Consider the following 23,512-nt stretch of genomic DNA (forward strand, 5'->3'; position numbering starts at 1 on the left):
TGTGTATTCTTGCCATCTCTTCTTAATATCTTCTGCTTCTGTTAGGTCCATACCATTTCTGTCCTTTATCGAGCCTATCTTTGCATGAAATATTCCCTCGATATCTCTAATTTTCTTGAAGAGATCTCTAGTCTTTCCCAATCTGTTGTTTTCCTCTATTTCTTTGCACTGATCGCTAAGGAAGGCTTTCTTATTTCTCCTTGCTATTCTTTGGAACTCTGCATTCAGATGGGAATATCTTTCCTTTTCTCCTTTGCTTTTCGCTTCTCTTCTCTTCCCAGCTATCTGTAAGGCCTCCTCAGACAGCCATTTTGCTTTTCTGCATTTCTTTTCCATGGAGATGGTCTTGATCCCCGTCTCCTGTACAATGTCACGAACCTCTGTCTATAGTTCATCAGGCACTCTGTCTATCAGATCTAGTCCCTTAAATCTATTTGTCACTTCTACTGTATACTCATAAGGGATTTGATCTAGGTCATACCTGAATGGACTAGTGGTTTTCCCTACTTTCTTCAATTTAAGTCTGAATTTGGCAATAAGCAGTTCATGATCTGAGCCACAGTCTCCTCCCGGTCTTGTTTTTGCTGACTGTATAGAGCTTCTCCATCTTTGGCTGCAAAGAATATAATCAATCTGATTTCGGGGTTGACCATCTGGTGACGTCCATGTGTAGAGTCTTCTCTTGTGTTGTTGGAAGAGGGTGTTTGCTATGACCAGTGCGTTCTCTTGGCAAAACTCTATTAGCCTTTGTCCTGCTTCATTCTGTTCTCCAAGGCCAAATTTGCCTGTTACACCAGGTGTTTCTTGACTTCCTACTTTTGCATTCCAGTCCTCTATAATGAAAAGGACATCTTTTTCGGGTGTTAGGGAAGCCCCTAAATTGACAAGAGGGGATGACAAAACACCCCAGAGGCTTTGTGGGGAAAAAATGCGACAGTGCTTGGCACAAGGCCAGCACACAACGGGTGAATGAGTGTTCGGAAGACGACAGAGAGCATAATTATTATCACGCCAGCCCTCATCTACTGACACCACTACAGCCACGCTCACCTGGATCCCGTCTATTTTCTGAATCTGGCTCCAGGGTCCTCCTCTCTTTGGCTGTTGGAACAGCAGCACCCGCCCCACATGCTGGTATCTGGGGGCTCCAGTGGCCAGCAATGACATGGTCCCTCGGGAGGGCAGCCAGGTCACCGTGTAACCTGAGGAGAGAGAGAGCGAGGGGCTTGCAGTCAGGAACACAAGGGCTGCTGAAAGAAGGTAAAACCCCAGGGGAAAGGGTGGTGGAGATCCTGGGGAGCTGGGTTAGCAGCAAAGATACACTGAAATAGTCAGAAGACCTTCTCCTGAGAAGAGCAGCCATGTGCTCCGAGAGGTACAAATCCTGGCGCCATGGTCCAAGACTGTATTTCTCAAACTGTGGATAACATGCATGCGCAGACAAAGCAGCCACGTGCTACAGGGTAAACAGCTTCCCAAGTCTCAGTTCACCTGAAGGTTTGTAAAGGAGACTACCTTCTTTTTAAAGAATGAAATAAAATGGGATATATTAGTAAGAAGAAGGCAAAGTTTGCACGAAGATTAAAAACCAGGCAAGAGAGGCCTTAAGACTGCCAGCCTGCCCTATGGATTTCAGACTTGGCAGTTCTCACACTGCCTGACCCAATTTCTTTCTTTTTTTTTTAAGAAAAAAATATTTATTTTTGGCTGAGCTGGGTCTCAGTTGCAGCAAGTGGGGGCTACTCTCTTGTTGTGGTGCAAGGGTTTCTCACTGTGGTAACTTCTCTGTTGCAGGCACAGGCTCTAGAATGTGGGCTTCAGTAGCTGTGGTGCATGGGCTTAGCTGCCCCACAGCATATGGAATCTTCCCGAACCTGGGATAGAACCTGTGTCCACCACACTGGCAGGCAGATTCTTAACCACTGGACCACCAGGGAAGTCTCCAGTTTCTTAAAACCAATCTCTTTATAGACAGATAGATAAGAAAAGAGACAAAAAGAATTATGTATCTATATAAAGATACAGATCTAGATATATCCTGTTGGCTTTGTTTCTCTGGAGAATGCTGACTGATAAAATAATATACATTTGTGTATATTATTCTTTACATATATGTGTGTATATATGTAAAGAGAGATAAATCAAAAGTGGTAAATGTTAACAACTGATAAATTAAGGTGAAAAGTATATGGGTGTTCACTGTACTGTTAACTTTTCTCGAAAGTTTGAAAAGTTTTTCATAAAAATTTAATAGAAAAGATTGAAATGAAAAGATTATACAGATCAATCAGCCTGGAGACATGGCCTAATAAAAATACTGAAATGTAAACTTAAAGAGTTGGGGTGACAGAGAATGAGATGTTTGGATGGCGTCACTGATTCAAAGGACATGAGTCTGAGCAAACTCCGGGAGATGGTGAATGCCAGGGAAGCTTGGCCTGCTGCAGTCCATGGGGTCCCAAAGAGTGGGACGTGACTGAGCAACTGAACAACAAACACAAAGAGTAGTGATTGTACAGCACAGAGAATATAGCCAATATTTCATAATAACCATAAATGGAGCATAATCTATAAAAATTTGAATCACCATCTTGTATACCTGAAACTAATATATTATTGTAAGTCAACCATACCTCAAGAAAAGAAAAAAAGCAGGTGACATGAAAACATTTCCTGCTTCAAGATATCACGGAGGTTATCTTCATACTTCACAGCTTCTGTGGCAAGGTCTCCTGCCCTCTGTTCCTACACTGACAAAATGCTGGAGCAAATGCTGCAGGAAATTAGATCAGGGATCGTGTGAGAGCCAAGAGCCAGCTTATAAGAATGCTCTGAAGATGGCTCACTAACCCAACTTGACCCTCTTTGCTTACTTTTTTAAATTAATTTGTGCTGGAGTATAGTTGATTTACAATGTTGTGTTAGTTTCAGGTATATAGCAAAGTGATTCATATACATATATCCACTCTTTTTTAGATTCTTTCCCCATATAGGCCATTACAGAGTATTCAGTAGAGTTCCCTGGGCTATATACAGTATGTACTTCTATTTTATATATAGTAGTGTGCATATGTCATTCCCAATCTCCCAGTTTATCTCTTCCCTGCATGACCTTCTTTGCTTAGAGCAATTCAAAGTGAGTGAGACAAACAGATGTCTGAGACTCTATAGCCCAGGAGAGGAACGGTGAAGAGGCCGAACCACTCTCCTGGTTTCTTCATGTATATTCCTGAAGCACAGGGATTAAGAACTTGATCTCTGAAATTAGAGAGACTAGGTTTTAATGCAAGTGTTGCTTCTTCCTGGCTGTATAATCTTGAGTAAATTACTTTATGTGTCTGTAGCCAAGATTGTCTACTCAATCTTACAGGGAAATTTTGAGGATTAAGTAAGATCGTGGATGTAAGATGCTTGGCACCATTCTAGTGAAATATAAACTAAGATCTGAAGGACAGTAGCATAGCAGGCAATCAAGAATATATTTACTTCTACATATATACAAACACACACACAGACATCTATGTGTGTGGGTGTGTGTGTGTATTGTGGGGTGAGTGCCTAACTAGAGATTCAACTTTGGCATTATTTCTTATTTAAGGAACCATCTTGCCAACTATTTTACAGTACAGTTGTCCCTAGGTATCCACAGTGGACTGGTTCTAGGACTTGCCCCAATACCAAAATTCACAGATGCTCAAAGTCCTACAATTGGCCCTCGATATCCCTGACTTTCAAATCTGTGGCTTCAACCGACCTTGGATCATAAACATGGAACCCGCAGCTGTGGAGAGCCAGCTGGATACTGAAGCACAAAATCCTCCTTGAAGGCAGCAGTGTAGGTGTTGTAGGGTAAGTGCTGCTGCTGCTGCTAAGTCACTTCAGTCATGTCCGACTCTGTGTGACCCCATAGACGGCAGCCCACCAGAGTCCCCCGTCCCTGGGATTCTCCAGGCAAAAACGCTGGAGTGGGTTGCCATTTCCTTCTCCAATGCATGAAAGTGAAAAATGAAAGTGAAGTCGCTCAGTTGTGTCTGACTCTTAGCGACCCCATGGACTGCACCCTACCAGGCTCCTCTGTCCATGAGATTTTCCAGGCAAGAGTACTGGAGTGGGATGCCATCGCCTTCTCCCAGGGTAAGTGCAGTGGTTACTAACCACAGACCCTGGGTTCCACCTACTAGCTCTGTGACCCTGGACAAGTTATTTAAAGTTCCCTGAGCTTGGGACTTTCTTGGTGGTCCAGTGGTTAAGAATCCGCCTTCCAGTGCAGAGGATGTGGGTTCAACCCCTGGTCAGGGAACTAAGATCCCAAGTGCCAAGGGGCAACTCCACCTATTTGCTCCAACTAGTGAGCTTACGTGCTCTAGAGCCCAGGAACCACAGTTTGAGAAAGCCCTTGTCCTGTAGTGAAGACTCAGCACAGCCAAAGTAAAGAAATAGATAAGGTCTCCTGGGCTCAGTTTCTTCATCTGTAAAACAGAGATGATAAAAATACCTACTTACAGGGTTGCTGGGAAGATAAAATGAGGTCAAAGAAATTAATAGGTGTCATGCACTTAGAACGGTGCCTGGCACATAATACTTGTCCAAAAAAAGAATGTGTGCGTGCTAAGTCGCCTCAGTCGTGTCTGACTCTTTGCAACCCCATGGACTGTAGCCCACCAGGTTCCTCTGTCCATGGGATTCTCCAGCCAAGAATACTGGAGTGGGTTGCCATGCCCTCCTCCAGGGAATCTTCCTGAACCAGGGATCAAACCAGCGTCTCCTGTAGCTCCTGCATTGCAGGCAGGTTCTTTACCGCTGAGCTACTGGGGAAGCCCTCACAAAAAAAGAATACTTGTCACAAATACTTGTCAAAAAAATAAAAGGAAAAAAATCACTGGGGGCAGTCCCCATTAGAAGGGTAGATGTGTTATGAATAGCACCACTTTTCCCGTGGAAAGTATTTAACAAGATCTTTGTGCTCTGAAAGTTTAATAATAATAGTCTTTGTGTACTGAGCCCACCCCTAAGCAAGGGTCACAGGTGAGGAAGGGAGGAAAGTGCTGGTTCTAGATCGATGAGGAGGTAGGACCTGGAAGCAGTCCTATCCCAGGGCTCTTGATGTCAGTCTATGCCTTGAGACTGGTTGACTCTTTGAATATGAACTAGAAGGGCTATAACCCTGAGTGCAAGAGCAAGACCCCTCTATTCCTAAGACTGGCATCACCTTGGATGAACAGCATCCCCAGGACTGTCCAGGACAAGACACCACGAGGCAGAAAGAAGCAACAGCACTTGTGGGTTGACTAGACGCATTTACTCTGTGCTTGGCATCTGGTGAACTCTTGAGGCTGAATCAGTCTTGGAGTTCCTGGACAATTCTAGAAGAAGAAATCTTGTAGAGGAGGGGCTGGTCCTCCTATTAATGAGGTAGATTGTTTTAAACTGTACTCAGGGACTTTCCTAGTGGTCTAGTGGTTAAGAATCCACCTGCCAATGCAGGCGACATGGGTTCAATCCCTGGTCAGAGAAGATCCTATATGCCATGGGGCAGCTAAGCCCGTGCACCATAACTACTGAGTCTGAGTGCTCTAGAGCCCATGCTCTGCAACAAGAGAAGCCACCACGTAAAATGCACTCAGGATTCAATGCATAGGTATGACTGAATGACAACACAGAGAGGTCGGGCTTCCCTGGTGGCTCAGAAAGTAAAGAATCTGCCCACAGTGCAGGAGACTTGGGTTTGATCCCTGGGTCAGGAAGATCCCCTATAGGAGGAAATGGCAACCCTCTCCAGTATTCTTGCGTGGAGAATTCCATGGACAGAGAGTCTGTCAGGCTACATACAGTCCATGGAGTCTCAGAGTCATACACGACTGAGTGACTAACATACACACACACACACAAGACTGGGCGGTTTGAATAATATTGGTAGGCTCTGAGCTATAGGGATGGTCTTCAGTTGTCTAGTACCTGGGCCAGGGATGATTTAGGTCAGGGTGGATACTAGCCCGGTGCATGAAAGTTAGATAAAGGACTGATCAGGGAGCAGGCTCTGGATTGGCCGGTTGGCCTATGGAAGGCCTCCTCCCAGGCAAGCAGTTTTCTACCTGTGAAATTAACTAGCCCTGGGAGGAGCCAGTCTCTCCAGGACTAGCAAGACCACAAGATGTCAAAGCATCACAAGACATAGAAAATAAAAATGTGATTAATACCTAGGTGAGGGGTTATTAAGGAAAAAATAAAGACTATTATGATCATATTTGGGCTTCCCTGGTAGTTCAGGGGTAAAGGATCGGCCTGCCAATGCAGGAGACTCAGATCTCATCTCTGGGTCAGAAAGATCACCTGGAGGAGGAAGTGGCAAACCATAGTATTCTTGCCTGAAAAATCCCATGGACGGAGGAGCCTGGTGGGCTACACAGTCCATGGGGTCAAAGAGTCAGACATGATGAGCAACTGAGCATGCACACACACACAAGGGGTTGTTAAAGGAAAATGAAAGACTATTATGACCATATTTAAACTGAACTTCATACTGTTGCTTCATTGCTTTCATTATGATTTTGAAAGTCAATGTGAGTGATTCTCTGGTTCCCCAAACCTGAAAGAACTCAGCAGAAAAGAAAAAGAAATACTTACCCAAATATCCTGCCCTTGATTCTACTGTCAGTGGTTCATTTCCAACAAATGTACTGCTCTGCAGGTCTGCCTTCAGGTCGAGAAAGCCCCCAGCCCAGTCCTTGGCCCCAACGGCCCCCACAACGCCATGGCCCTGCCAAGAGCAGAAGATGAGTGGGATCGGCTTCATTCTCACCATTTTCCTCTGATGGTTGCCTCAGGCCTGTCACTCACCTCGCTGAGGTCTGCGCTGATCCCGCTGGAGGACAGCTCCATGTTGAAGGATGTCAGGTCCTGTTTGCTTGTGCCTGAGGGATGAAGTAGGGAAAATGGGCTGAATCCCAAGGAGCAGTGATGCTCATGAGAGGACTGAGAAAAAAACGCACAGCATCTGCCCATAGACAAGGTAGAAAGAGCATGAACTTTTGGGGGGGCTGTGTCACACAGTTTCTGGGATTTTAGTTCCCCTACCAGGGATCAAACCTGGGGCCCTAGCAGGGAGGGCACCAAGTCCTAAACACTGGACTACCAGGGAATTCCCAAGAGCATGGACTTTAGAGTCAGACGGGGAAGCCACTTATGCCCTGAGTCTTCCCTGAGTCTCCATGGGATCCAAATGTGGATATTCTGTTATCCAACTCAGCACATCTAAGAGGCAGCTCTTGATTTCTGTTTCTCCTCAGGCTTCCCCTCTTCAGTGAATGCCACTCCCATCCAACCTAGTGACTCACGCTAAAAGCCAGGAATCAACATTGATTCTTCCCTTTCCCCTCCATTCTAACTCCAGTTCAGTTCAATCCAGTCGCTCAGCTGTGTCCGACTCTTTGCAACCCCATGGACTGTAGCACACCAGGCCTCCCTGTCCATCACCAACTGTTCTAACTCCAACTTGTGACCAAATTATGATGTTGTACCTGCAAAAGACACATCTGCCCACTTTTCTAGATCATCTGCCCACCCTGGCCCAAGTCATCCTTCTCTAGTGCCTAGCTAAGGCAGGAGCTTGCTAATTTCGTATCTTTGACTACATTCTTTTTTTTTAAGTTTAATTTATTTTTGACCGTGCCTAAGGCACATGGGATCTTAGTTCCCTGACCAGGCATCAAACCCACATCCCCTGCAGTGGAAGCAGAGAGTCCTCACTACTGGACTGCCAGGGAAGCCCCTTTGACTTCATTTTTTCCTTTTTCTATGCCTTTTCCCACAGAGCAAGTTGATTCTTTTTTAGAAAAATGTGTATTAGATCCCATCTTTCACTTTCTTAAAGCCCTTGACAACTTCGCATTGGTCTGAAGACTAAACTTCAAACTCCTTATGAGGAACTGGGAGGCCCTGCCTTCCTCTCCAAACTTCCCTCTCCATTACTCCCCACATTTGTTACTGTAGGAGACAGGAAGAATAAAAGAAAAGCAGGCCCGGGTAAGGGCCGCAAAAGAAATTTACAATTATTGGTAAACTGGATGCTATAAGGCATGAGACTCTTGGAACAAGTCCAGAGGGAACAGTTCATAATCTTGAAAACAAGATATGATCCTGGGGTCAGAAAACTGACCCCAGACTGTTTCTCAACTGACGTCTCAGAGTCACATGTTTTATGTATCTGGTAGAAAATCTCTAGATAAGAATATTAGTCTTAGTTACTGATTTGTTATTGATTACTATTTCTTAATTACTCAATGGTTAATGATCATTTTGTTCTTTGGCCCTGAAGGCCACAAGAGTTATAGTTTAACTCCCCGCATATTCTTTCATTCATGGTTTCAGTAGTTGTGGCTGCCAGGCTCTAGAGCATTGGTTCAATAGTTGTGGTGCGTGGGCTTAGTTGCCCCATGGTATGTGGGATCTTCCCAGACCAGGGATCAAACCTGTCCCTTGCATTGGCAGGCAGATTCTTTACCACTGAGCCATCAGGGAAGCCCTCAATATACTCATGACTCCATGGCTAGAATTAACAAACTTGAACTTCCCTGACCAGACATCAAACTTATGCCTCCTGCAGTGGAAGCTTGGGGTCTTAACCACTGGACCCCCCAGGGAAGTCCTAATAGAGAGTTCTAGTACAATGTATATCACAGGGGTGAGATGGGGAACAAACATACAGTGGTTAAAGCAGCACATGGGATCCCAGACTTGGGATCAATGAGAAAGTATCAGAGAGGATGACATCTAAACTATGATCTGAAGGATGAGTAAGGGCAGGGAGGATAGAGGATAAGAGCTATGACTTACTTAGAGCCTATAAGCTACCAAGCACTTTCTAAACAGTCATTAAGGCTTGAACTGTGTACCTTAAAGGAAATATATTGAAGTCTTAACCTCTAGTATCTCAGAATGTGACCATATTTGAAAACAGGGTCTTTACAGAGGTAATCAAGTTAACAACTTACTGACCAGAGGCATAGTTATATGTCTTTTGTTACTCGGACATTATTGACAGGAGTATTTCAATATTCCCTTACATAACAAGTTGCCAGCCACAAGCATTAGCTTATGATGTGTTAAAATGAGGTCATTAGGGTGGGCCCTGATCCAATATGACTGGTGTCCTTGTTAAAGGGGCAGTTTGTACACAGGACAGACACGGAGAAAAGATAATGGGCAGACACATAGGGAAAAGACAGCCAGGCAACCAGAATGATGCAGCTACAAGTCAAGGAATGCCAAGGAGTGTTAGCAAACACCTGAAGTTAGAAAAGGTGGGGAGGGACTTCCCTGCTGGTCCAGTGGCTAAGACTCCACTCTCCCAGTGCAAGGGGACTAGGTCAGGGGACTAGATCCCACATGTTGCAGCTAAAGATCCTGTGTGCCCAAATGAAGATCAGAGATACTGTGTGCCTCAACTAAGACCCAGCACAGGCAAATTAATTAATTATTCAACTTTTTGAAAAAAAGAGGCAGAGAAGGATTCTCTCTAAAACCATCCCAAGGAGCATGGCCCTGTCAAGCTTTTGAGTATTGATTTCTAGGCTCCAGAACTGCAAGACAAGATATTCCTCTTGCTTTAAGCCCCCTCATTTTTGGTACTTTGTTATAGTCGCCCTAGGAAACGAATACAGTGGTTAAACCTTACCACCTTCTGAGATAGCTATTACTATCCCCATTTGACAGAGCAACGAGCCTCAGAGAGGGAAAGTGACCTGCCTGAGGTTACACAGCACATGCAGAGTGAATTCTGCTTGGTCCCATTATATATAACACATTGCCTCTTCACATGATGTGAGCACCAAGGCTGTGTCCTAAGTGAAGGGGCTTCCTTGGGGAATCACGTACCTTTCAGCAGACTAGGCTACTTGGGGAAATACTCTCCCGGAGGCAGTGCTCCGTCTGACAACTACAACCAAACCTTCTCTTCTTCTAGGCCAAGAAAGAGGTCCCGTGGGCTCCTTGCACTCAGCCCCTCCCTGCTTGCCTGTCTCAAATAATTTGAAGCCCAGGAGAAGTGACAGCGAGTGAGCTGAGTTATGGAAAGAATTATAGTCATTCTACGGGACACAGCTTACACCAATAAGGCATAGGTCAGCTCGGAGCCCTGTGCTGGACCAGGCTGAGCTTCAAGAGGAAGAGAGAAATTCAGAGGGAAATAGAGACTGCTCCTATAACACACTTCCCTAAGTTTCTACCTGAGGTCTTTTATCCAGAGAACTCCTAGCCCAGTGACGCATGCTCTGTAAGTGCCTGTGATTACTATTCCATTATTCCGAGTGTCTCAAATCTAACGTCCTAAGTGAGGTTTTCTATACAATCCCCAAACCCTCTCTCCCAGGGTCTGCCACGCACCCTCAATGACATAGATCTTTTTTTGCAGCTCGGTGAATAGATCTTTCAGCTTCTCAAATGTGTCCAGGATCTTTACAAACTCCTCTGCGGGGTTGGAGGCAAATTGATGGAGAGCCTCCTGACTTTCCTTGGTCTTAAAATTCTTTCCAATCTGGAAGAAATGAAGAGTGTAGAGCTAGCACCTCCAGACTTACAGAACAATTTTCTACTATTTTCACAAGACCCTGGCCCCAGGGAGAAAGGGAGTGGGGTTCAAGAATAGGAGAGGGAAGACAGGTCCTAAGAAGTAGCAGGGACCTGGGGCCCGTACCCCTGGGGCCCGTACCCCAATGATGTAGCGGATGATGTCTTTGGCCGCATCAATGTTGTGTTCGTCGGTGGCTTCCCCGTCAGTGATGATGATAAGCACTTTGGTGGCATCTGGCCGGGCCCCCAGCTCTTGCCGGAACACTTCTTTCCTGTATCCAGGAAGAGGGAGATGTAAGAGACTCCCCCTCTAGATCCTCTGAGGCTCCGCCTCACCATGCTCATTAAGTCACTGCCTTGCTGATGATAACAAATCCCTCTTCACAATCCCCAGGTAGCTATTACCAGCCCTCAAAAGCTCTCTTCTGAGCCTCCTTCCTCAGCCCAGTTTGCCACATCTCTCCTTCTGGACCAGTGGTCTTCAACTGAATTCTAGGTAGCCACGAGGTTTTCCCAGAGACTGTGGGCAGTGAGGGGAGACTCTGGGCTTCCTACTCTCCATTTCAACCACATGGCAACTACCCTTTAATCAGTTAGATATGCTGGTGATCTAGGTGAGATTCCAGTGGAAGGATGGGTTCCACAGCCAAAGAAAACTGGAAAGGCACTCTTCTGGAGAAAGCTCACTCAACACTACCTTTGCATCCCCAACCATCATCAGGCTGCCTGTACATTTCTGCAACAGCAAGTTTCCTAGGGAATCAAAGAGACTTGTTTCCTCATCAATTTCTCCCACAAATCATGAGCTCCTCGAGGAAAGAGCCATGTTAGATTTGCTGCTGTATCTCCAGCTCCTGACTCAGAGTAGGTGCTCAGTCATGAGACAGAAGAGAAAGAGGGGAGGGCTAAATTCTGGACAGGTCCAGGCTTCAAATTCCTGCCCTGCCCACAGCCTCCTTCTGAAGCAAGACAGGCTGCCCACAACTTCCCCTGGGACAGCTGCTCTATCTGAACTATCTTTCTCTCCTCACCCCACAGCTAACCAAAGATGGACAATTTATCCTAGAGTGGCCATCCCAACATCCCTGACTTAGGGGATGATCTGCATTGGGCACAGAAGCTGAAAGTCACCTGGAGAGTCCACAGTGTGAAGTGAAGAGATACGAGGGGAGAATGGGAGAGCTATTAACACTTGGAAGCTGCCAAGGACAGAAGAACCTGATGGGTGGGCTGAGTCAAAACCACTTGCTGCAAATATCTCTGGTTCTATCTCGGATGCAAATGTTTCCCCAGCTTCCATCCACCTGGACACGGCCTATCATGGATCCTGTTCAAGGATTCCCATCCTGGTTTAAGCCACCATCATCTCTCTTCTGGATTGTTCGATAGCCTGCAAACTGGCCTCCCTGATTCCACCCTTGCCCCTTACACGGTCTGATCACAACTCTGCAGCTAGAGGGATCCTTTTAAAAACATAAGTCAGATTATCACTCCTCTGTCCAAAATCACCAATGAGAGAATTCCCTGGTGGTCAGGTGGCCTAGACTCTGAGCTCCCAGTGCAGGGGGCCCAGGTTTGATCCCTGGTCAGGGAACTAGATCCCACATGTAGCAACTAAGACCCGACACAGCCAAAAATTAATAAATAAACAAAATTATTAAAAAAAAAAAAGGTTGTGAGAGTGACATTGAAACATACATTACTATATGTAAAACAAATAGCTACTAGGAAGTTGCTGTGTAACTCAGGGAGCTCAGCCCGGTGCTCTGTGAGGACTTAGAGAGGTGGGATGGGGTGGCGGGTGGGAGTGAGGTTTAAGAGGGAGGGGACATACGTATACTTACGGCTGATTCACGTTGCTGTATGGCAAAAACCAACATGACATTGTAAAGCAATTATCATTCAACTAAAAATAAATAAATAAAAGGACCTGAACTAAAATTGCTCCACTCGAATTCTTACAATAACCTGTCCCTTGCTGGATCCACCTGTAGAGTTCCTATACCTTACAACCTGAAGAAGCTAGTAATATGCAGAACAAACCAATGGATGGGATCTTTCACAAAAGGGAACTCACGCAACATAGTTGATGGCACCAAAGGTGTTGGTCAATAGACGCATGTGTTCGACTCTAGCCAACAGAGTGTCAGGGTCCTTCTGTTTAATGTAATCCAAGAAAGTAAATTCTGTTCTGAACTCTGTAGAAAACTGAACAGCCGCAAACTAGAAAAAAGAAGGAAGACGTGAAACTCATTACACAGCCCTTCTCGCTTGTCTGCTCCAATCTCAACTTCTTATCCAAGACCTGGGCAATCTAACTCCACATTCCTGCCTCAAATCATTCTTTTGAAAATGAGGCTGTATAAAAAAAGAAGAAGAAGAAAATGAGGTTGTATATAAACAAACACAGAAATAAATACATTTCAAATCCCTTATAGAATGCTGTCTGTTGGGCTCCAGTTCTCTGGGTTTGCCCACCTCACCAACAGAGATGGTTCCTAGCAGCCATATTTCTGCTGAGTATGAATATGACCCTGCTAAACTGGATACAACTGGCTGGGCTGAAGTTGGCCACTGGACTGAGGCGAGGCCAGTCAAAATCTTTCCCATATGAAATTGGAATTTACAGAGGGAGGGGTTGCTTGAGAAGATGATTAAAACAATTAAAAAAAACCCCAACATCCCTCCTGTAACTTGACCATGTGAACTTGGGCACTTTCCACCAGCCCATGTGATCCAAAGAAGCTGAGAGCCAGTCTGCAGAGAGAAACAGAAAGAAAGAGAAGAGGGAAGCAAGAGTCAAAAAGAAACAGAAATACGAATTAGGGAGAATTCTGGAAGCAAAGGTCCAGTAATAGTCATGCCCTTAGGTTATAGAGACACATTGTATTAATACTAGATTTTCCCTTTATGCCTGTAGGTAGCTATTGCCTACAACCACGAATTCTAAGTACTATATTTACCTGGTAGGAAGAGTTGCTGAGTTTCTTCATCACATCCTTCATGAAGTCCACAATTTTCTGAAATTCATCTGGCTGCAAGCTCCTTGAGCCATCAAACAGAAATACCAAGTCTACGTTGCCCTTTATACATTCTACAGAGGTCAGACATGGAGGGACTTGGTAAAGGGTCTCCAGGGGTTGGCCTGCCCATGCTCGTTCCCATGAAAGGGCAACCACTTGGAGGTATTGCTCCCCACTGGGCCCCCCACTCCTTACCCTGATAACCAGGGTGCCCTTGCAGCACCGGACCCCTTAGATTCTGGTGGATAAGGTAACACAGACCACTTAGATAGATGTTCTGGTCACATGTTCGGGACAGCCCAGGATCACAGGCCTGAAGGAAGCAAAGAGTTTCAAAAAGGTTGAGGTGGGCTTCCCTGGTGGCTCCGTGTGGTAAAGAATCCGCTAGCCAATGCAGGAGACACAGGTTCGATCCCTGATCCGGGGAGACCTCACATGCCTCAGAGTTACCAAGCCGTGTGCCACAACTATTGAGCCTGTGCTCCAGAGTCTGTACTCTGCAACAAGAAAAGGTGCTGCAGTGAAAAGCCTGCACACTACAACTGGAGAGTAGCCCACTCATGAATGAAGACTCAGCACAGCAAAAAAACAAATAAATAAAATAATTAAATTGTTAAAAAATAAAATGGGTTGGGGCCTCCTCTTGCTGTGTATCTTTTGTGCATCATCAACCAAGAACAAAACCTTCATCATATCCTTCATGAAGTCCATAACTTTCTGAAATTCAACTTGCTGCAAGCTCCTTGAGCCATCAAACAGAAATACCAAGTCTACATTGCCCTTTAGGGTCATTATCCCTCGACTCTCATTCCTTATATCCAACCGGTTACCAAGGCAAGGTAAATTCAGCCTCCAAGTCTCTTGTATCAGTCTCTTCATCCTTACTACCAATGCTATATGCCAATGGATGCTCGCTGCCTCCAGGATGAAATCTAAACTCCTTAGTTTGGCATTCATATTGTTTACAGTGGGCAATAGCGTACATTTCCAGGCCCATCTGCTTCTATTCCCAAGCACACATTCTGCGTTTACACCAAATCAAATCACTCTCTATTCCTAGACTCTACAATGCTGCTTCTTTCATTGATGACTATCTTTCCTGCCAGACTGTAATTTTTGAAAGGTCTGGGCTCATGTCATAGTCATCTTTGTATCTCATTCCCCTTTGCTCCATCAGAACCCAGCACAGTAGCTGGTGTGTAATCATAGCTAAGTAACCAAACTCTAATTAAATACTGGATAAATATTGGACTGGCCAAAATGTTTGTTTGGGTTTTTGCATACCAAACCCAAAGGAACTTTTCAGCCAACCCTTTGTTGCACTCACTTAAGCTTCTGTCTCTCATACACCTAGGTCAGAAGGATACGCTGAGATAAATTGTGAAGAACAACGGACTCTGGCTCTGATAGGAATTTGATTCAAATCCTGGCTCCACCTCTTTAAAACTGTGTGATCTTGACAAAGTCTTTTAACTCCTTCGGTCCTATTTCTTCCTGTGTAAAATGTGTATACTGATCCCTGTCTCACCTCAGTGTCCTAAGGATTAGAAGAGATAATGCAGGGTTTCTCAAGCTTTAGGCATTTGTGTATGAATTCACAATTTCTGCCATATGGGCATATCACACATACTATTTTTATTTAATATTTCATTTATTTAAAATTTATTTTTTTAACAATTGAAGTACAGTTGATTTACAATGTTGTGTTAGTTTCTAGAGTACAGCAAAGTGATTCAATTACATAAATATATATATATATTATATATATATACATTATATGTATATATTATATTATATACATGTATATATATATAATATTATATATAATATAATATATTATATATGATATTATATATATATAATATATATATCATATATATATTATATATTATATATTATATTATAATATTATATTATATATATTATATAATATAATATTATATAATATTATATAATATATAATATATAATATATATTATTATTAATTATTATTAATAATAATATATATAATATTATTATATAATATATAATATTATATATTATATTATATATTATATAATAATATTATATTATATTATATATATTATATAATATTATATAATATAATATTATATTATATTATATATATATTATATATATTATATTATATTATATTATATTATATTATATATATAATATATATTATTATTAATTATTATTATTAATAATATATATAATATATATAATATTATAATATAATATATTATATATTATATATTATATTATAATATTATATTATATATTATATATATTATATAATATTATATAATATAATATTATATTATATTATATATATATATTATATATATATTATATATATATAGTATATATATATTATATATATTATATTATATTATATATATTATATATTATATTATAATATTATATATATATTATTATTATTAATATAATAATTATATTATAATTATAATTATAATTATATATATAATAATTATATTATTATTATATATATAATATTATATATATAATATATAATATATATATTATATATATAATATTATATTATATTATATATTATATCTATAATATAATATAATATAATATAATATTATATTATATTATATTATATTATAGATATAATATATAATATATAATATATATTATTATTTATTATTATTATTATTAATATATATAATATTATATATATAATATATAATATATAATATATTATATTATATATTATATTATAATATTATATTATATTATATATTATATATATTATATTATATTATATTATATATTATATATATATTATATATATTATATATATTATATATATATTATATATATTATATATATTATATATATATTATATTATATTATATTATATATATATATTATATATTATATATTATATTATATTATTATATTATAATATATATTATATATTATATTATATATCATATATTAATAATATATAATATTATATATAATATATAATATATATATTATATGTATATATATACATTATATGTATATATTATATATTATATTATATTATATATATTATATATATATATATACACATTCTTTTTCATATTCTTTTCCATTATGGCTTATGATAAGATATTGAATATAGTTCCCTGCATTATATAATACAACATTGTTGGGAGAGAAGGGATAGGGGAGGAAAGGATTGGGAGTTTGGGATTAGCAAATGCAAACTATTATATATAGTTATCCTATATAATGTATATTATACATTATAATATACAATAAACAACAAGGTCCTAGTGTATAGCACAGGGAACTATACCCAATACTTGTCATAAGCCATAATGGAAAAGAATATGAAAAACATGTGCATAACTGAGTCACTATGTTGTACAGCAAAAGGTAACACACCATTGTAAATCAACTAGACTTCAACAGAATTAAAAACAACACACACAAAAAAAACAGGACTTTGTTGCTTAAAATTTACTTTTTAAAACTTTAGCCTCATCCTAAGCAATGCAATCCAAGAAATCATGAATTTTAGGGACTTGCATATTTTTTCTAATAAACCATTAAATCAATGTATAACTATTAAAATGTTAAAGTTGTGTACCACCATAAGTCATCTTGTGTATGAATGGACACAGATATTTCCACATTTGGGGGAAAAAAACCTGAGGTAGCTAAGGTCTTAAAAAGAGCGGATAGTTGGGTCTCAATAAATGCTAACTGAATCCAAATCTCTCTGGTGCCTTTAATCTTCCATAGGATCTTTTTTTTTAAATTGGAGTATATTTGCTTTACAATGTTATGTTAATTTCTGCTGTACAACAAAGTAAATCAGCTATATGTATACATAGAGCTCTTGGACTTCCCTCTTGGACCCTCTTGGACCTCCCACTCCCCTCATCTCACCCCTCTAGGTCATCACAGAACACTGAGCTTAACTCCCTGTGCTATACAAAAGCTTCCCACTAGTTATCATTTTTACACATGACAGTGTATATGTGTCCATTCTTGTCTCCCAATTCGTCCCGCCCTCCCCCCTCCAATTGTGTCCACACATCCATTCTCTCCATCTGTGTTTCTATTTCTGACCTGCAAATGGGTTCATCTATATCATTTCTCTAGATTCTACATACATATGTTAATATACGATATTTGTTTTTCTCTTTCTGATTTATTTCACTCTGCATGCAGACTCTAGGTCCATCCACATCTCTACACATGACCCAATTTCATTCCTTCTTATGGCTAAGTAATACTACATTGTGGGGTTTCCCCAGTGGCTCAATGGTAAAGAATCCATCTGCAATGCAGAGACTTGGGTTTGGTCCCTGGCTCAGGGAGATCCCCTGGAAGAAGAAATGGCAACCCACTCCAGTATTCTTGCCTGGGAGAATCCCATGAACAGAGGAGCCTGGCGGGCTACAGTCCATGGGGTTGTAAAGAGTCAGACACGACTTAGAGACTAAACAACAACAATATCGCACTGTATATATGTACCACATTTTCTTCATTCATCTGTATAGGATCTTTAATTCACTTTTTTCTTTCTTTTGTCTCCCGTTCCTAGCAAAAGCTTCATAGGTGCTGATATCACACTATGCAAAAATCTTACCAAAAGCTTGCCACTTGTGGGGTCTGTTGCCAAGGTCATTCCCAAGTACTTGGAGGTATAGTTGGAACCTGTGGGCACCAGAAGATTCACCTGGAGAAACTTAGGCAACCCAGGTGTAATGGGGCCAGCCTCTATTTCCTGAACACCTTCTTCCCAAACCAGTTACTCACTCAGTGTGACTGGCAGGCAGTCGCCTGTTTCTGGCTGGCACTGATACAGGTTTCCCATGCTGTTCCCTTCACTTGGAGCTCCCACGACAACCCTGATGAGAAATTCCACCTGTGAGATGGAGTTGCCCAGGTTTTTACCCAACCATTCTGACCTATTAAGGAGGTTCAGATCTCCCAAAAGGTTTCTGGAAGCAATTCAGCCACTCCCTATCTGGGTGGATGCTAAGCTCCCATCTCTTCCTTATCGGATCCCAGAAAAATAATCCAGTATGCCAGAATTCTAGAAAGTTAAGGATCTTTTCCATTGACAGTACAGAAAAACAGGCCTAGAGAATGATCTGCCAGAATGTCACATTGCGGTTTCATTCAATCAGCGATCAATTCAAAAGTCATATATGGCTTACCTGCTATGTGCTATGTGCTAGGGATGGAGAGGGGATTTGAGAGAGAAACAAAATCTCTGCCTTGAAGGAGTTCACTGTCTAGTTTGGGAGAGAGTCTGGAACTGAGAAAGTGTGGCAAAGCGTTTTAGGGGTTGTCATATGTATCCCCTTCTGTTAGGCACTTATAGGGCTTTTTTTTTTTTTCCACACCATAATGTGGGATCTTAGTTCCCCGACCAGGGATTGAACTCTGCCCTCTGAAGTGGAAGCCTGGGGTCCTAACCCCTGGACCACCAGGGAAGTCCCGGGGCGCTTTAACGATGGACGGTTCTCATCCTACTATCGGATGGCCTTGCTTGGATCCCTCCACGGACTCCTCGAAACAGGAAGGTTCTGGTCAGGGCAGGGAGGGTCTGCAGCAACAGCTCACCTGTTTCCAACTTGCAGAACGCGGTACCCAAAATGCCTCCCGGCGAGTGGGAAGGAAAAGTTTTGCACATGTCGCACATCCAGGTTGTAGCTCCAGGCTGGGCCTGAGAGAGACCAGAAGCAGGTCAGCCACTTCCGACTAGGGGCTCCTCCTCACCTCACAAGCCCCCACAGTGGCAGGTGCTGATTGGCCGCCAACCACACACCCCCAGTGTGGTCAGGCCACCCACACCTGGGGCAGGACTAGAAGCTGCCCTCCTAGATCTCTCCTGGGGGCCTGGACTGCAGGATATACTGAAGCAGTGATTCCTACTACCCAGGGCTCTAAAGGACACACAACTTCCGACTGGCCTCTCAGCAAAGGAAGGATGCAAAGGCGGTGGCGCCTAAGAGAGGAGCAATCTGAAGGGACCCCCTGTGGCGATGGGGATGCTGCCAGGGTTAGCATCTCCTCACACACCCACTTCTCCCTGGGAGATGGGACCCAGTCGCCCTGAAAACTCAGATCATTAGCCTCAGGCTTCCTCCCTGTGAAAGTTGGAGATCCCCTGATTCTGTGAGGCTGCCTCCTTGCTCAGGCAACGCTCCCTAACTTCCCCCACCCCCATGAACCAGTCTCTGCTAACCATTAGATCTCAAATTCCCCTATCACCTCTCCAACCTCAGTGATCCTTGGTGTCATCTGAAAGGCCCCACACTGTCCTTTTTCAGCCTTGCTTTCCTTCCAGGTCTTGGGCTTATTTCACACACCTTAAGATGTCAGAGATGCTGGCCTCATTTATTTAGATGACGAAACTGAGTCCCAGAAAGAGGGAAGGGACTTGTCCAAGATGACAATGAGAGGTAGAAACATGCATAGAACCAGATCCTAGGCCAGATCTATGTATGCATTAACCATTCCCCCCAAAAAACATGGCAACCCACTCCAGTATTCTTGCCTGGAGAATCCCGTGGACAGAGGAGCCTGGGGGACTACAGTCCATAGGGTCGCACAAAAGTGAAAAAGTGAAGTCGCTCAGTTGTGTCCGACTCTTTGCGACCCCATGGACTGTAACCTACCAGGCTCCTCTGTCCATGGGATTTTCCAGGCAAGAGTACTGGAGTGGGTTGCCATTTCCTTCTCCAAGGGTCGCTCAAAGTTGGACACAATTGAAGCGACTTAGTATGCAGGCCCATCCCCTTTTTAAGGGCCCCTCCCCCAACTCTCCCTGCTGTGACGTTTTCTCCCGACCCTGCCTGTAGTTTGTTTGTCTGACTTTCTTTGTTTTCCTTCCCCTCTCTCCAGGATTCCCCGGGCTCCCGCATTACCTATGGCCCATGCCACCCTTAAATCAGCTGCTCATTTACTCTGTTCTACAAAGTCCTGCTGTTTCCCTTAGCACAGAGGCATGCCCCTTCCCCTCCCCATCTCCCTTGCCTACCAAAGACAAAAGGCCCAGACAGCAGCAACCTCATCGCGATGATGCAGGAATTCATCTTTCAAGCCGGCTGGAAGGGAGCCAGCCCGGGTATAGTTTCAGAGGGCTCTTGGGATTTACTGGCAACCCAGACTGTGTGAAAGAGGGAAATGATCAAGCCCCAGGGCGTCTTGCAGTGGAACTTTCTCACAGAGGCGCCGCAGGGCTGGGGACAGATTCTGGGGGAGAGGGGGTTGTGCCTAGGAAGGTTGTGAAACCAACCACATGCAGGGTTTTAGAGAGAGGAAGTGTTCAGCAGGTTAGGCACTTCCTGTGCCTCGTACATTTTTATATTATCCTGGAGAAGACAGCACAGCCGTGCTGCCCAACAGATGCGGTCTCTCAGTCCTTCACCAACACGAGAACTTAAGATTCGTTAAAGTTGAGGGGAAGACTGGTCAGATGAACTGTGGTACAACCATCACAGAATGCTATGTAGCCACAAAGAAGAAGAAGGAAAGAAAAAAATAAGTTGGCGTTGGTGGTGGTGGAAAGGATGAGATAGCTTTCCCTTGACATTGAAAGATGCCCGTGATATACTCACTGTTGAAGAAAAAAAAAGCAAGTTATAGAACAGTGTATTTAATCATTCATTTTGAGTCTAAAAAATAGCAACGAAAAACTAATTTCCACAGAATGGGAGATATATGATTTGTAAATCATCTGGTACAGGCCTTGTATCCAGTATAAAGAACTCTGGTGAGACTTCCCAGACAGTTCAGTGACTAGGATTCCAAGCTTCTACTGCAGGAGGAGTGGATTTAATTCTTGTTCTGATGACTAAGATCCCACATGCCATGAGGTGTGGCCGAAAAAGGGAAAAACAAAACAGAATATATGAAGAACTCTTGTAGTTCAATGATAAAAAGACAACCCAGTTTTTTAAGTGGGCAAAGAATTTTAACAGACATTTCTCCAAAGACAGTATGTAAAATGGCCACTCAGCACATTACTAGTCACTAGAGAAATGCAAATTAATACCAAAAAATACCACTTCACACCCACAAGGAAGGTTAGACTAAAAATGAAAGAAAGAAAAGAACTAAGGTTTCATGAGAATGTGGAGACATTGGAACCCTTCTACTTTACCAGTGGGAATTTAAACCACTGTGGAAAACAGTTTGACAGTTCCTCAGAAAAGTTAAACACAGTTTCCCTGTGACCTAGCAAGTCCTAGGTCTAGATCCAAAAGAACTGAAAACACGTGTTTGCAAAAAAACTTATACAGGAGTGCTCAAATCAGCATTATTCATACTAACCCAAAATCGGCAACAATACAAACGTCTACCAACTGATGAATGGGTAAGCAAAATGTGGTCTATTTGTACAATGGAATATTACTCAGTCATAAAAAAGAGCGATATGACATCCCCTACATGTGGAATCTAAAAAGAAATGACACAAATAAACTTACTTACAAAACAGAAAGAGACTTACAGACTCAGAAAATGAACACATGGTTGCCCCGGGGGCAACTCAAGGGATGGTTAAGGACTTCAGGAGGGTCAAGAACACACTGCTATCTTTGAAATGGATAACCAACAAAGACCTGTTCTATAGCACATGGAACTCTGCTCAATGTTATGTGCCAGCCTGGATGGGAGGGGGGTTTGGGGAAGAATGGATACATGTATATGTATGGCTGAGTCCCTTAGCTGTTCACCTGAAACTATCAGAACACTGTTAATCGTCTATACCCCAATACAAAATGTTTTTAGTGTTAAATTTTTTTTTTTTTTTTTTTAAAGAATGAAGTAGGTACCTCCCTGGTGGTCCAGTGGTTGACATTCTGTGCTTCCACTGGAGAGGGCTTGGGTTCAATCCCTGGTCGGGGAACGAGGATCCTGTATAACGTGCAGTGTGGCTTAAAAAATAAGTGAATAAGATAAAAAAAATTTTTTTTAAATCAGGGACCTACCTTGAGGTCCAGTGATTAAGAATCCTCCTTGCAATGCAAGGGACCCGAGTTCAATTCCTGGTCTGGGGACTAAGATTCCACATGCCTCAGAGCAACTAAGTCCAAACCACAACTACTGAGCCTGCAAGCTCTGGCGCCTGCGAGCCACAACTAGATAGTCCATGCCCTGCAACAACAACAAAAGATCCCCCGTGCCAGAGCTAAGACCCAAGGCAGCTAAATAAATAAATAGATACAAATTGTTGAGCTTAAAAAAGAAATATTTTTGGATGAAACTGGAGCCCAATATACAGAGTGAAGTAAGCCAGAAAGAAAAACAACAATACAGTATACTAATGCATATATATGGAATTTGAAAGATGGTAACGATAACCCTATATGCGAGACAGAATAAGAGACACAGATGCATAGAACAATTTTATGGACTCTGAGGGAGAAGGTGAGGGTGGGACGTTCTGGGAGAATAGCATTGAAACATGTATATTATCATATGTGAAACAGAACACCATTCCATGTTCGATGCATGAGACAAGGGCTCAGTGCCGGGGCAATGGGATGGCCCAGAGGGATGGGATGGGGAGGGAGGTGGGTGGGGGGTCCAGGAAGGGGAACACATGTAAACCCATGGCTGATTCATGTCAACGTATGGCAAAAACTATTACAATATTGTAAAGTAATTAGCCCCCAACTAAAGTAAATAAATTTATAAAAAAAAAAAAAAAATATTTTTGAAAGGATGAGACATTAGTACATGCTTCAGCATGGACAAGCCTTGAAAATCATGCTATGTGAAAGAAGTCAGGCACAAAAGTTCAGATACTGTATAACTGCACTAAGGTGAAATGTCCAGAACAGGCAAATCTCTAGGGACAGAAAATAGATTGGTGGTTGCCAGGATCGGGGATTGGAGAAGGGGAGTGATTGCTATTGGGTATAGAGATATTTTAG

At 42.2% G+C, this 23,512-nt stretch overlaps 1 protein-coding gene across 8 annotated transcripts in view; it reads right to left on the bottom strand.

The window, feature by feature from the left end:
- Positions 1-20,795, bottom strand: part of ITGAL (integrin subunit alpha L) — a 44,737-nt gene extending 23,942 nt beyond the window's left edge. For 7 of the 8 annotated variants that reach the window (XR_014072286.1, XR_014072285.1, XM_081553040.1 and 4 more), the window contains exons 1-12: positions 20,611-20,795; positions 19,191-19,293; positions 18,378-18,469; positions 18,208-18,275; positions 13,785-13,902; positions 13,530-13,660; positions 12,644-12,789; positions 10,706-10,838; positions 10,381-10,531; positions 6,838-6,911; positions 6,625-6,757; positions 1,051-1,202 (exon numbers count right to left, since the gene is read on the bottom strand). Coding sequence is in view for 6 of the 8 variants with exons in the window: in XM_081553040.1 (XP_081409166.1) it covers positions 1,051-1,202; positions 6,625-6,757; positions 6,838-6,911; positions 10,381-10,531; positions 10,706-10,838; positions 12,644-12,789; positions 13,530-13,660; positions 13,785-13,902; positions 18,208-18,275; positions 18,378-18,469; positions 19,191-19,293; positions 20,611-20,665 (1,356 nt within the window). In the remaining 2 variants the exon portion in view is untranslated. The remainder of the gene's footprint in view (positions 1-1,050; positions 1,203-6,624; positions 6,758-6,837; positions 6,912-10,380; positions 10,532-10,705; positions 10,839-12,643; positions 12,790-13,529; positions 13,661-13,784; positions 13,903-18,207; positions 18,276-18,377; positions 18,470-19,190; positions 19,294-20,610) is intronic. The other variant, XM_081553041.1, reaches the window with a different exon arrangement.
- Positions 20,796-23,512: the final 2,717 nt, after the last annotated feature.

Source organism: Giraffa tippelskirchi, chromosome 13, assembly GCF_054371585.1.
Source record: "Giraffa tippelskirchi isolate mGirTip1 chromosome 13, T2T-mGirTip1v1.2.pri, whole genome shotgun sequence".
Lineage (NCBI taxonomy): Eukaryota > Metazoa > Chordata > Mammalia > Artiodactyla > Giraffidae > Giraffa > Giraffa tippelskirchi.